The sequence below is a fragment of the Mesocricetus auratus genome, unplaced genomic scaffold, assembly GCF_017639785.1.
Source record: "Mesocricetus auratus isolate SY011 unplaced genomic scaffold, BCM_Maur_2.0 Super-Scaffold_100018, whole genome shotgun sequence".
Classification (NCBI taxonomy): Eukaryota; Metazoa; Chordata; class Mammalia; order Rodentia; family Cricetidae; genus Mesocricetus; species Mesocricetus auratus.
Genome location: NW_024429199.1, coordinates 40,638,279 through 40,651,175, shown reverse-complemented (window position 1 = coordinate 40,651,175; position 12,897 = coordinate 40,638,279). Strand labels below are relative to the sequence as shown.

At 45.8% G+C, this 12,897-nt stretch overlaps 1 protein-coding gene across 4 annotated transcripts in view; it reads right to left on the bottom strand.

Moving 5' to 3' along the window:
• Tiam2 (TIAM Rac1 associated GEF 2) overlaps nt 1-12,897 on the bottom strand; it is a 192,662-nt gene that overhangs the window by 72,678 nt on the left and 107,087 nt on the right. For all 4 annotated transcript variants that reach the window (XM_005065908.4, XM_040728405.1, XM_040728407.1 and 1 more), the window contains exons 7-10: nt 12,058-12,282; nt 3,944-4,129; nt 3,037-3,183; nt 493-564 (exon numbers count right to left, since the gene is read on the bottom strand). In XM_005065908.4, coding sequence (XP_005065965.1) covers nt 493-564; nt 3,037-3,183; nt 3,944-4,129; nt 12,058-12,282 — 630 coding nt within the window. The remainder of the gene's footprint in view (nt 1-492; nt 565-3,036; nt 3,184-3,943; nt 4,130-12,057; nt 12,283-12,897) is intronic.

The window sequence follows — 12,897 nt, the reverse complement described above, 5'->3', positions numbered from 1 at the left end:
CATTGAAAGAGGCAAGTGAGTCTGGGAAAAGTGCAGAGTAACTGCCGGCATATCCAAGCAGTGTACCCCACTCCTGGTCACAGGTCACACGCGGAAACAGAAGCAGCTCTGGAGACCAGAGAGGGACAGACACTGCTCAGCTCCACTGAGGATGCCCAGAGAAGCATGTGCCAACTTTGTGAAGGCCTTGACTGTCACAGAGGTAGGTCTAATTTGGGATTGGCTAATATTCAAAGGAGGGTCGGATACTCCTGAAGGAGGAGCTTAAGCCAAGGCTGGCCCAGTCACTCATAGCACTCTTTTTAAGGTGGTCATGGAAGTTTAAAAACCTCCAAAAATACTTAACATTCAGAGGACACCTCTTAGCTTACTTAGTAGCGACCATTTTAACTCTAAACTTGTCTTTTAATAGATCCATGTGAAGACTCTCAACCACCATTCCCCACTTAGTCAACATAAAACAAGATGGCTGCCCTGGCCAGCCAAGCTTACCTCACTGGAGTTAGTGGAGTTTTGAGGTAGCTGAGTTCCAGGAAATCCATGGCTGCTGCTGGAATCAAACACCTGACAAACAGGAGGAAGGGAAAAGACTACGATGTTCACTTGGCATCCACGCATTTTCAGCTTAAAGACTGAAGTTGTATAACACTTTGTGAGATCTTCACTTCACAGGCTGTAGTAATATTCAAATAGGAAGCTTTCCCTCTGCAGAGAAATCTGCTTTCTTTCCCCCCGGAGTTTCACATTTACTTTTGTGTGATGTCTCACAGCACTCAAGTCATCTTGAATTTTCTTGACGTTGCCTTTCTAATTATGCATTTCAGAAGATGTGGGATGGAGTTGGAAAAGCCACAAAATCAATCTTATTACTGTTTTTATGTGCTTAGAATAAATATTGGAAGACAATATGTTAATAGAGGTTTGTTTGAAGCCAAAAAAACTATCACTTTTTACTTCTATAAATTTTATCTTCTAAGTTTTGTAGAGTGCTAACATTAAATAAAACGTTCAACTAGAAATACCTAATAAATCAACTTTATTCAGTTATGTATTAACTTCATATCTTTTTAAAAACAAAAAATGTTCAACCAAATGCTTTTGCTTATCAAGAAATCTTGTGTTGAGGACACTTAGCCAACACACTGAGGCAGACAGTAAGGCTCATTTAATTAACTAAATGGTACTTCTAAAAATAAGCAAGTTACTCAGTTATCAATCATGTCATCACTTTAATTACATGAGGTTATCTTGATTAATATCAACATTGACCTTGACATTATATACAGAACATAATCATGAAGATGCCATTCAGAAAACATTGGCCCGATGTTAGCCAATGGATTACAGTTAGCCACTACCTAGGACCAACAAATAATTACTTTTTGTATTAAAGACACAAGTAGAACTGTAAGTCTTTCATTTGTTTGACATTTGTTTATTTGTGCATGTGTGTGGGCTCATGCCATAGCGAGCGGGAGAAGTTAGAGGACAGAGTGTGGACTCCGTTCTCTTCTTCTCCCGTATGGACCCTGGAGAGACAAACATGTCGCCAGGCTTGATGGCAAGCACCTGTCCCTCCTGGGCCTTCTCACCAGTCCTATAAGTAGGTGATTTTCTTCCTGCATATGGGTATTTAAGAAACCAGTGGCCCCATAAAAGAACTTACATGTGTTTTGCTGTCTTTCCATCAACCAACCCATCCCCCCCACCCTGCCCTTCTCAGTTTCAGGATTTTAAAACATGGAAGCTATTTTAAAGTTTTTAGTCAAACTATTCATTAAAAGTGTTGTTCACAGTACAAATTAGGAAATAAACTTCTATGAACTGTGACAACTGAAATCATTTTCAGAATAACAGCAACCACTAAAAATAATTACAAACCATTTCCCTGTCAATTACAGAATCAGATCATGTTTTAACTTGCTTTCAACAGTACTTGAAAAAGTAATCCTACAACTACCAACCAGGATGAAGGTATCAATGAACACATGCTGCATTGTGGGTGTCGGGAAACACTTTGGATCTGCGCATCCAACACTCTCTCAAGACAGTTTGCTGAACTTAGGACCATGTTTTAGCAATAAATGTTGGATTTGTTCTTTCCTTGATACAATACTAAGAGCAGAAACTCCCCTCTGGAAAACATGCAGTAGCAACTGTGCATTCTTTTAGGGTTTGGACACTATGGACAGGTCCAAATCCCAACCCTGCCCCGTGTCACTGGTGAAGCAGGGTTTCAGACCGCCATGTTTTCCCTCTGCAGTGCGAGCTGACAAAATACAATTGAGGAAGCAAAGGATCTAGGACTATCAGAGAAGTATCAATAAGACCTAGGACAAGCAGCAGAATCTAGCACTGTCAATCAATACAATATAGGACTAGCAATGGAATCGGTACTATCACAGGATCTAGGACAATCACCAATCTAGCTGCATTTCCTTGGACGGGCATTACTTTTTGGCATTAATTTTCATATAAATTGATATAAGGCAACAAAAAGTATAAATTGTTTTTCCAAATAATTACCCTCCCCACATGCATACCTTTACTTTTCTTTCTTTTCTCCTTTTCTTTTCCGTTCTTTTTCTTGAGACAAGGTTTCTAGCCCAAGCTGACCTCCAACTCACTGGCCATGCCATTAACTCCTGATACTCCAACCTCAGTTTACCACATGCTGGGGTTACACTGTGCACAACTGTTTCTGGCTGTGCGGTGATGAAGATCAAATACGGAGCTTTAAGCACTCTCAGCAAGCACTGCACCAACTGAACCACACCCCCAGACCTATATTCTAATAACACACATTCCTTGTGTTCCTAAGAGCTGCACGGGTGGGCCTGCCTATGGGGATATGTAGAAGCAGACAAAGCTGTTTGTCCATTTCATATGGGTACATGTCCCTGGTGAAGCTAGATTTCTTTCAATCAACTCTGACTTCACCTTTAGCAGAAGATAAACACTTAAGGTTTTCAGCAAGCAGTCTGCCAACAGGGATGTGTCAGGAATGGTACCCGGCTTCCCATGCTGAGAACTCACCTGAGTAATGGAAGCCCTCTTCTCCTTCCCTTTCCTTGCCAGGGTGTCCAGACCTTTCAATGAAGAAAATAAGCCTTTCTTGCTTTTTGCTCTCTGGGAAAGGGAGAGTGTTCTTTTCCTGAGGGCGGAGTCATCTCTAGAGCACACCTAATGGAAAGCAAAGTTGGAAGCATCTTGAAGCCTATCACAGTGTCCTTGCGAGTAGAGACGTCAGTCTCGCTCTAAGCATGTTCTGACGGTGACTGAGTCTGCTGTGTTCACACACAGAAATGCAGCCTCCACACAGATACCTCTTATCTAGATAGCCCTCATCAAATTCCAACATACAGAGATGGGGAATGTCAGCTAAACTCAGGGTTCATCAATAGCCAGCCAACTTGCTCAGCTCTAGGGACCCTTGTCTCTACCTTCCAAAGGCTAGAATTACAGGTCGGTAGCTATGGCCACCGAGCATTTGAGGGATACAAAAAACTCCTTTCATCTTACTTGAACCAATGAGTTATCTCTACAGTCCTCTATCTCCCCTTCCCCCTGTTTGGCTATAGGTTCTTCTTGGCCTAAAGTTCTCCCAGTCTAACTTCTAAGGACGAAAACTTGGGTCTTCACATTTGCAAGTGACATTTAATCCATCTTTTTCTTCTTCTTCACCCACTAGGACCACTCCTCAGAGATTCCACCTTCCCAAGAGTATCAGGAGGAACAGACCAGCAGAGAAGAATACAGAGTAACTTCCAACTAACAGCTAGACTCCTAGAACAAGCAAACTACCATGCTGGTCCCCAGTACCTAGCCTCTGTGACCCTTGTCAGTTATTAGGCTAACTTCCGGCAGAAGCTGGCAGTTAGGAACCAGCTGGGGAAAGGCAAGGAACTTGCCAGCCACTGACCCAGCCTCCCCAGGAACTCACCAGAGCATGGAAAGACGAAACAGACAGGACACCCAGCCTGCCAAGAGCCAGCTTGGATGGGCGGCTGGTAGCAGCAAGGAGACTCTTGGGGTTCGGTAGCTCCCCACCTTGTAAGCTCGCCAAATAGCAACGCATGCGGAACAGGTCCATGTGGAATTTTTCCAGATTCTGCTCCCATTGCTGGATCTTAAACAGCAAGAAGAGAGGTGACTTCAACCCAGGTCACAAGTCAGTGTTGCTCAGACTGCGAGTGCAATCTCCTCCACAGCCCTCAAGGAAAAAACGACCAGCACCTGGAGCTGTGTGGTTTTAATCCAATGCCTCTGACCCCTGTATCTTACACCCTCCTACAGAAATACACTGGGTCATGGTCATACACACACACACACACACACACACACACACACACACACACACACACACACGCACGCACGCACGCACGCACGCACGCACGCACGCACGCACAAACTTCATCAGGACAGCCAAAATCAAACGCAGTTGGGGAGTCCAATACAGTAACATGCCAAAGTGCATGATGGTTACAGAACAGCACTGAACCACTCAGATTCAACATGGAATGCAAAGTGAAACATGGGTCTCTCCTGTTTCATTTCCCTTCCCATTTATGCCCTCAGGGCCTCTACTGCAGCAGCTCTCAACCTGTGGGTTGTGAGCCCTTTGGGTGTCATGTATCAGAAATCCTGCTTGTCCAATATTTACATTACGATTCATAACAGTAGCAAAACTGCAGCTATGAAGTAGCAACACAAGTAATTTTGCAGTTGGGATCACACAACACGAGGAACTGTACTGAAGGGGTGCAGCATTAGGGAGGCTGAGAACCACTGCTCTACTGGGTGAGCTGTACGTAGGAAGACACAGCAGGCATCATGGCAGTGACCTGAGGCTCCTGCCTAACTGGAATTTCTCTAAAACAATGACAAGCAAGCTCACTTAGGGGACAGGACAGCTTACTGCTATTCAGTGTCTGGAGGAATAAACACCACCTGTACACCTGAAAACTTAAAGCAGCTACAGATAGTTACACAACAGACGTTGCCGAGTATTTCTTCAAAACAAGGAGTCAGGAGTTGGCATTTGTTTAGGGATCTCTCTCTGATCTTTGCAGTCTGTCACAACCACGTGGCTCCAATAGTGTGGCCTCTATTTGCATGCAGATCAACAGACTCAGGAGATTTGTCAACACAAGGCTCAGAGCATTCCACAGCCATCTCTACACGGCCTAAAATGACTACTGGGCACTGGACCTTATCAAGAGTGACACATTTCCTCAGCAACAATGGCATCTCCAGTTGGCTGTGTTATTTAGCATTCACAGAGAACCAGACACCCCCCAAAAAATCTTTTATGTTAGTCATTCATTCTGGATAAATGGTCATCAGAAAGATTTGCAACACTGAACATTTGTCCCCCATCCAGTCTTCTCCAAAAATTACAAATTTGGAGTAGTCCCTAGGCTTCCTATAAGTCAGTGGTTCTCAACCCTCTCAACAAAGCACCCCTTTAACACAGTTCCTAATGTTGTGGTGACCCCAACCATAGATTTATTTTTGTTTCCACTTCATAACTGTAATTGTGCCGCTGTTATGAAACATAATGTAAATATGATCCATAACGGTCGCACAGCCCACAGGCTGAGGACCTGCTCTAAGTTCTCTTCATCCATCGATGGCAGATGTCCTTCTGTACATATGTTTCTCTTATTGGTTGATAAATAAAACGCTGTGGCCAACAGAGGCAGGGAGAGAAAGCCTCTGCAACAACCCACCTCTTCTAAATTCATCATGAAACTTTCTGCGAGAAACAAATGCAGCAAGAGCTCTGGGGGTGCCACTCAGTCAGCAGAATGCTCGCTCACTAGCTGTCACAAAGCCCTGGCTGGGTCACAAATCCGACATCGTGGTGCACAGCAGTGAGCCCAGCATTTAGAAGGCATAGACCAGACCAGGTGTCTGAGGTCATCTTTACTGCCTAGTGTTTTCCTCAGTCCAGAGGAAAAAACCATTTTTAACTAAGTTATGTGGACATGGAAGTGACTCTACAATCGAAGCACTCCTTTTAGTGGCACACACAGCAAAACACAGCAATGACATGGATGGTACAAGTGATGGGGAGCCGCTTTAATGGAGCTTTTCATTGCTTTCTTTTATAAAAGGGACAGAGTGTGTGGATGTGTGTGTGAGCATGTGTGTGAGAGAGTGTATACATGAGTGTGTGTATGTGAGCGTGTGTGATTGTGTGAGTATGTGTGGTATGTGTGTGAATGTATGAATGTGAGTGTGTATGAGTGTGAGTATGTGTGTATGTATGAGTGTGTGAGTGTGAATATATGAGTGTGTGAATGTGAGTATGTGTGTGTGAGTGAGTATATGAGTGTGTGTATGTGACTGTGCAAGTACATGAGTGTGTGAGAGTGTGAGTGAATGTGTGAATATGTGAGTGGTATGTGTATGTGAGTGTTGTGTGTGTGTGTGTGTACACATGTATGTGAGTTCTATGCTACATGTATGGAGATCAGAGACGACCTTGGGGAGCTGGCTCTCTCCCTCTACCCTCCCATGGGTTCCAGAGATCAAACTCAGGTCACTGGGCTATCTCCATGAAGTCATGCCACCAGTCACATAAAAGGGGAAATATTTAATGGTGAAATCCCACAGGACACAAATTCAATGATAAGCTTCCTCTTTAAAAGTTATGTTCAGTGAATGAGCTCAGAGATATTTTGGGCAGCTGTAAAAGGGTGGGAAAGAGAGGAGATGAAGCCTACTGATAAAAATAACGAGGCATATGAGTACGTGATGGCTGTAAAAAAAGATGGCAGCATCCCTGCAGGACCCAACCCTGTTAGGAAAGTATTTTCTCTCATTTACTCATTCAGTTGCAACATTTGGCCCAATCGTCCATTATTAGGCTTAACCTAAAAGATAATTTACATTTTCCTTATTGGTGGAAGGAATTTTAAAAATTCCCACTCTGTGCTTTGCAAACACTGAAACCTACATTCACTAAAGATCCCAACAAGTGACAAGGGTCTACCCAAGTTGACTAGTGGCTAAAACAGAAGCCAGCTGTGGTTTGTTTCCTTGGTGACAAAAGTCTCCCATTCTATAGCCAGTAAAATTTCCTTCAAATCAAACTGTAAACCCCAGGGAAGCAAGCATTCTTCTCTCATCTGTGCAAAATCATCCACCGCACATTTAGTCAGCAAGTGAAGAGTTGTGGGCCTTACCTGAGTCCCACTGAGCAGCAGCCGAGAGCTCAAAGCAGATTTGGGTTTGTTCCTGGCTCTGCCACTCACCAACTGTGCACCATCAGAACCTCACTCGTCTACAGGGCTGCTCCCCAACACCTCAAATGAATGCAGTCTACCCATCGCTACTAGGTAGAGAGATCAGGAAATCAAACATACCATGGCTTGAGAAGGAATTGGAATACTGAACCAGAAAGGGGAAATAAAGGAGAAGAAAGCAGGGGAGGACTCAGAGAAGAGCTGAGTTATAGGCAGGTAGTAATGAATTAACCAGATCTGGTAGAATAATAGATGGTGTTTATTTGGGGAAAGAACTTACACAGAAAACAAGTGACTGACTATCACAGCATTCCTGCTCTAAGGATGCATACCCTGCTCTCCATGACCATAAGGGGGCTTTCAGAGCCCCATCCTTTCCCTTTAATGGATCTTGTCCGCACCTGTAACCACGCCCAAAAGGCGTGGTCACTGCTACAAGTGCAGAGGCGAATATATTGCTATATTGGGTTTCCTACAGTGAGGAAGAAATACCCCTGGCTCATGAAAAAGGCCTGTGATAGTTAACGCTAATTTTCATCTGGAATCAACCAGTGACAAGCTCTACCCATGGCAGTGAGGGTCGACTTGGATGAAATTGGTTGAGATAAGAAGAGCCACCCTAAATGTGAGAGGCACCGGTCCATGTTGTCACAGCAACAAGAGTCACTCATATGGAACCCAATGTCCATTCCCTCACCTCCTCCAGAAAATAACCAAAGATGTGAGCAATAGGATCCTTTGGGCGCTGCTCTGCAGCAGGGACAGAGGGAGACGCAAGAGATGACAGGAGAGTGACATGCAGAGCAGAGGAAAAGACAGAAGAACAAGAGCCAATCAGCATCCCATACAGAACCTACGTGAGGACAGTCAGGGCACTCTTGAAGGATGTAGCCCTTAGGCCTTGGTGAGAAATGGGATGTACAGGGTGATCCAGGTGACAAGGAGAAAGGAGGGGGCACGCGTGTGCACCATGCAGAGTCCCTTCTGGTCGTAAGTCCCCAGAAATAGGATAGGAATAGAGAAGAGGTCTAAGAAAAAACAGCTAAGTGGGCTCCTGGATGAAGGCCAGAGTAGAGAGAGTTCCATCTCCTAAGTCATGGGAATGCTGCAGGGCTTTGAAACCAGGAGATCCCATAACTGGGTTTGCTGGTTATAATGTGACACCCTTCTCTGTCCCTCTTCTGGTTAACACCTCATTTCCAAGAAGTAATTCTGATGGCCCCTTCTCCAGGAAGTCTCCCAAGAATACCTAGGAGGCCAAATCTCCCCCTCACTATCTTCCCTAGCACTAGGAAATTATAGCTCTGACTTCGTCACCCTCTGTTGAAACTACAGGCCCAGCACTGTCATCCTTCCAGATGGAGGGCATGCTGAGGACAGAGGGTCTCCAGTCTAAACACATACTTATTCCGGAGTGTGTACTAAACTAAAGCTCACTCAACTAGGATGTTCTGCTGACCACCACACGTCTACTACCCACTAAAGAAAGCCCATATCTGTACATAGCATCTCCATCGACTATCCTCGTCTTCAAGCCCCTCCACAACTACTCTCCATTCTCCTCCACACACATGCCATGTCACATCTTCAAGGCTTCCTCCACAGTTTCCAAATGTCTAAACACAATGCATCCTTCCTTATCATCTTAAACCTTTAAGTAAATGCAGAACAGTAAGTGCATTAAACCTTTAAGTAAGTGCAGGGTACACTAAGGCTATGGGTAATGGATACAGCCTCATCATGGGGTTCCTCCAAACACCATAGCAGCACTGGTAACATACCTGCACCCCGCTTCCAGCCTACTCTTCAAGGGGCAGAACCCTAGTTCCTGGAAAGGGGACACAATGAGGCAGGCTGTAGGGGGAAGGGAAGCCATCTGGGAGGACTCCAAGCCTGCCTAGGGGTGGTGAGGCTTTTGTCCTGACTTACTTGTTTGACATGACAAACGGAAAGGAAAATAAAGTACTAACTGGACTTAATTTCCAACGCTTCCTCCCTCAGGACTTCAAAGGCCGCCCCATGAGGACACACAGCAGGGTCTGGTGCGCATTGGACACGCTCAAATGAAGGTTGCATCATCTGCCCCATGAACTAGCCCAGAGGCTGGAGGACCGCGCTGTAGCACGGTTTATTTTAAGCGAAGTGTGTGACCTCCACAGCAGCATGAAGCACAGCCATTGTCGCCATCACAGTGTCACGGTGTCTTTCTCTTAGGAGAGGGCGTTGACAACTGTTTTCTCCACCCACCAACTTCAAAGAGATCCTGTCCCCCAGAGATGTTATCTGCCTTGAGTGATGTCATCCACACCATAGGATCTGCTATCGTGAGGACACACGATGGCCAGATCTGAACTTTCCTGGGTTTCTGGGAGAAAACGTTGTACTAACGAAAGTGCACAGCCCAGCTGTGACTTTTAAATGTCAGTCAGCGAGAGTGCTGCTTCACGATGCAAACTTTTCAACAGGTGGCTTGTAGCAGAGCACGTGAAAGATGCATGGGCCTCATTGGTCCAGGCTGTGAATACAATGGACAATGCATTCCTACTTGGAGACTTAGAAAAGACTGCAAGTCAAGAAGAGAAGGGCCCGGAGAGAGCTGGATCAAGATTAACACTTGAACCATCCAGTTAGCAGAGGACTAGACACCCCACACCAGAGCATGTGTACTGGGCAGACCGGGATTGAGAAGAGTGCAATACACTAAGGGGGCAGAAGGTGGGCAAGTGTGAACCACACCACAGACAGAAGGTGGACACAGTGTGAACCACACCACAGACAGAAGGTGGGCAAGTGTGAACCACACCACAGACAGAAGGTGGGCAAGTGTGAACCACACCACAGACAGAAGTTAGGGAAGTGTGAACCACACCACAGACAGAAGGTGGACACAGTATGAACCACACCACAGACAGAAGGTGGGCAAGTGTGAACCACACCACAGACAGAAGGTGGGCAAGTGTGAACCACACCACAGACAGAAGTTAGGGAAGTGTGAACCACACCACAGACAGAAGGTGGACACAGTGTGAACCACACCACAGACAGAAGGTGGGCAAGTGTGAACCACACCTACAGGCACACCGCTACCGACTGAGCTCTCTCTGAATTCACTCAGACTACAATCAATGTAACAAAATATATGGAGAGAGAAACAGGGAGCGGGGGTGTACTCACAGAGACCACTGACATTTTTTTTTTAACTTTATGAGTCTGTGCATTGCCTGCATACAAGTCTATGCACATATGTGTGCAGTGCCCACAGTAGCCAGAAGAGGGTATCAGGTCCCCTAGAATAAGCCGCCATGTGGGATCTGGGTATTAAAACTAGGCCTTTGTACCTCAACACCCAGACCATTGCCATTTTACTGCCGGCTGTCTTCCCTTAGTCAGTTTGTCCTTTGAATAACATTTCCCGAAATTGATACTTTTCCTGCGTGCTCTCCCCAACTTAAGATACTACATCCACTTGTGACGTTCAATGCCAGGAAGCCAGTCAGTTCTCCATCACTCTGCTAAAGCAACTGTGGAAACCAGCCTAGAGTAGGAAAGGTTATACTGGCTCACAGGTTCTGAAATTTCAGCGTGTTTTCACCTGGCTGTGTTTCTGGGCCCGCGGTGAGACAGAAGACTGTGGGCTGCTCAGGGCAGATCAAAGCTACTCAACTCGTGGCAGCTGGTAAGCAGAGAGAGAAAGGGACCGGAGACTAAGTGTACCCTTTCAGGGCGGGCTTACCACTCCCTCCACCTGGCCCCGGCTCCTAACATTTTCACCACTTTTAATTCTTCATCCATCCGTGCCATCACAGTCCTTGTGAGCCAATGACCTCCTCAAAGCCCCGCCTGTGAACATTGCTAAAGGAGATCAAGCCTTCAATATTTAATATCTAACTCACAACAAAAGGATAACATAAACCTACCTAAGCCTAAGAGTCAAAATCCTATGGTCTGAATTGTGTATCTCCCCCAGAGCTCCATGTCAAAGGCCTCATTCCCAAGGTGACAGAACCAGGGAGTGGACCTTTCTGGGAGGTAAGCAGGTCATGTGGCAAAGCACCCAAGAATGAAGGGAACACAGAGAATTCCTTTGCTCCTTCCACCATGCAAGAAGACAGCAAGACAACACGCTACCTACACACAGGGAAGCTGGGTCCGTCTGACATTGGATCTGCTTATGCCTTGATAGAGGACTTTCAGATTCCAGAACCAAGAGCAATAACTTTCTACTGTTTATAAAACACTTGGTTGATGGGCTCGGTTACACGAAAGACAACGACATTGCAACAACATCCATCCCACCTAAGTGCCAAGTACTGATCATGCCTTCTAACACTTCTATGCTAGGGTCCTAGGATCCCCAAGCCACCTCTCTGTTACATCTGCCCCACATGAAACAGCCCCTGCCCTCCTACCAGCCTTGAAATGCCCCCCACACACAAAACTCAACAATGTCTTAACGCATCTTCATCCAGGGAGTCATCAGTTTATCAAGTTCCCAGCCCAACCTCAACCCTGTGGTCTCTCATAGCATTTGAAGACTATGCTGGGGGTTCAGCGAATCTAGCCCATTCTAGAACGTTCTTTATTGTCATGTTTACCAAGCATGGTTTTTTAACTAGATTATACATTTCTTAGAAATAAGACTCTCACATTTCAAAAATCATTTCTCATGCTTTCAAGTCAAGACAAATCTCTATGATATGTTAGTACGTGAGACATGTAAGAGAGGGGAGAGCGGAGACGGGAGGAGACAACGCGCTTGGGCGTGTGCGCAGGTGGCTGCGGAGTGACACGCCATCAGTGGTACCTGGTTCGCGATGGCCTTCCTGTTCTTGGGGTCGCTCACCACAGACAGCTGCAGCTCTGCCATCTTCTTCATCTTGCTGTCCATGTCGATCTTCTGCAGCAGGGCTCTGGTCTGGCTCTTTAACAGCCGCACCGTGTCCTCTTTCCCGTGCTTCTTTGCAAAAAGGGACGCGCAGGCCGAGTGTATGGCAGTGACCCAGTTTTCCAGGTCTGTCTGGCTAGTGGCCTAAACATGGGATGGAGGAACTGTTTGAGATTATTTAAGCACACAAGCTCTCTCCAAAATGGGAGTCCAAGACTTGATGCGTCAAGCCCAAGGGCTGTCTTCACAATAAGAAGCCAAAGTTTAGTTTCCCAAACATAAAGACCCAACTCAGGTTCAAAGATGCTAAGGGCAGCAAGAATTAAGCAGAAAGGACCACAGATCCTATGCTGGTTAGTTCTAAGTGTTAGCTTGATACAGTCAAGGATTTCCCAGGAAGATTCCATTAGGGCTTGTCTAGATTAGGTTGACCTGTGGCCTTGTCTATGGGGGAATTGTCTCGACTGCTTTAATCGGCATGGAAAGACCAGGTTGAAAGTAGAGAGCACCATTCCCCAGCTTTGGATCCTGGATTGTGTAAGAGTAGTGAAAGAAGTGGAGAAGTGTGCGTTTGTGTGTGTGTGTGTGTGTGTGTGTGTATGTGTGTTTCTCTGCCCTTGACTGTGAATATGATGTGATCAGCCACATCAAACCACCCACTCATCCAACCCCTCCCACCGACACACACACACACACACACACACACACACACACACACACACACACACACACACACTGCAACTTTCCCAGTGATGGACT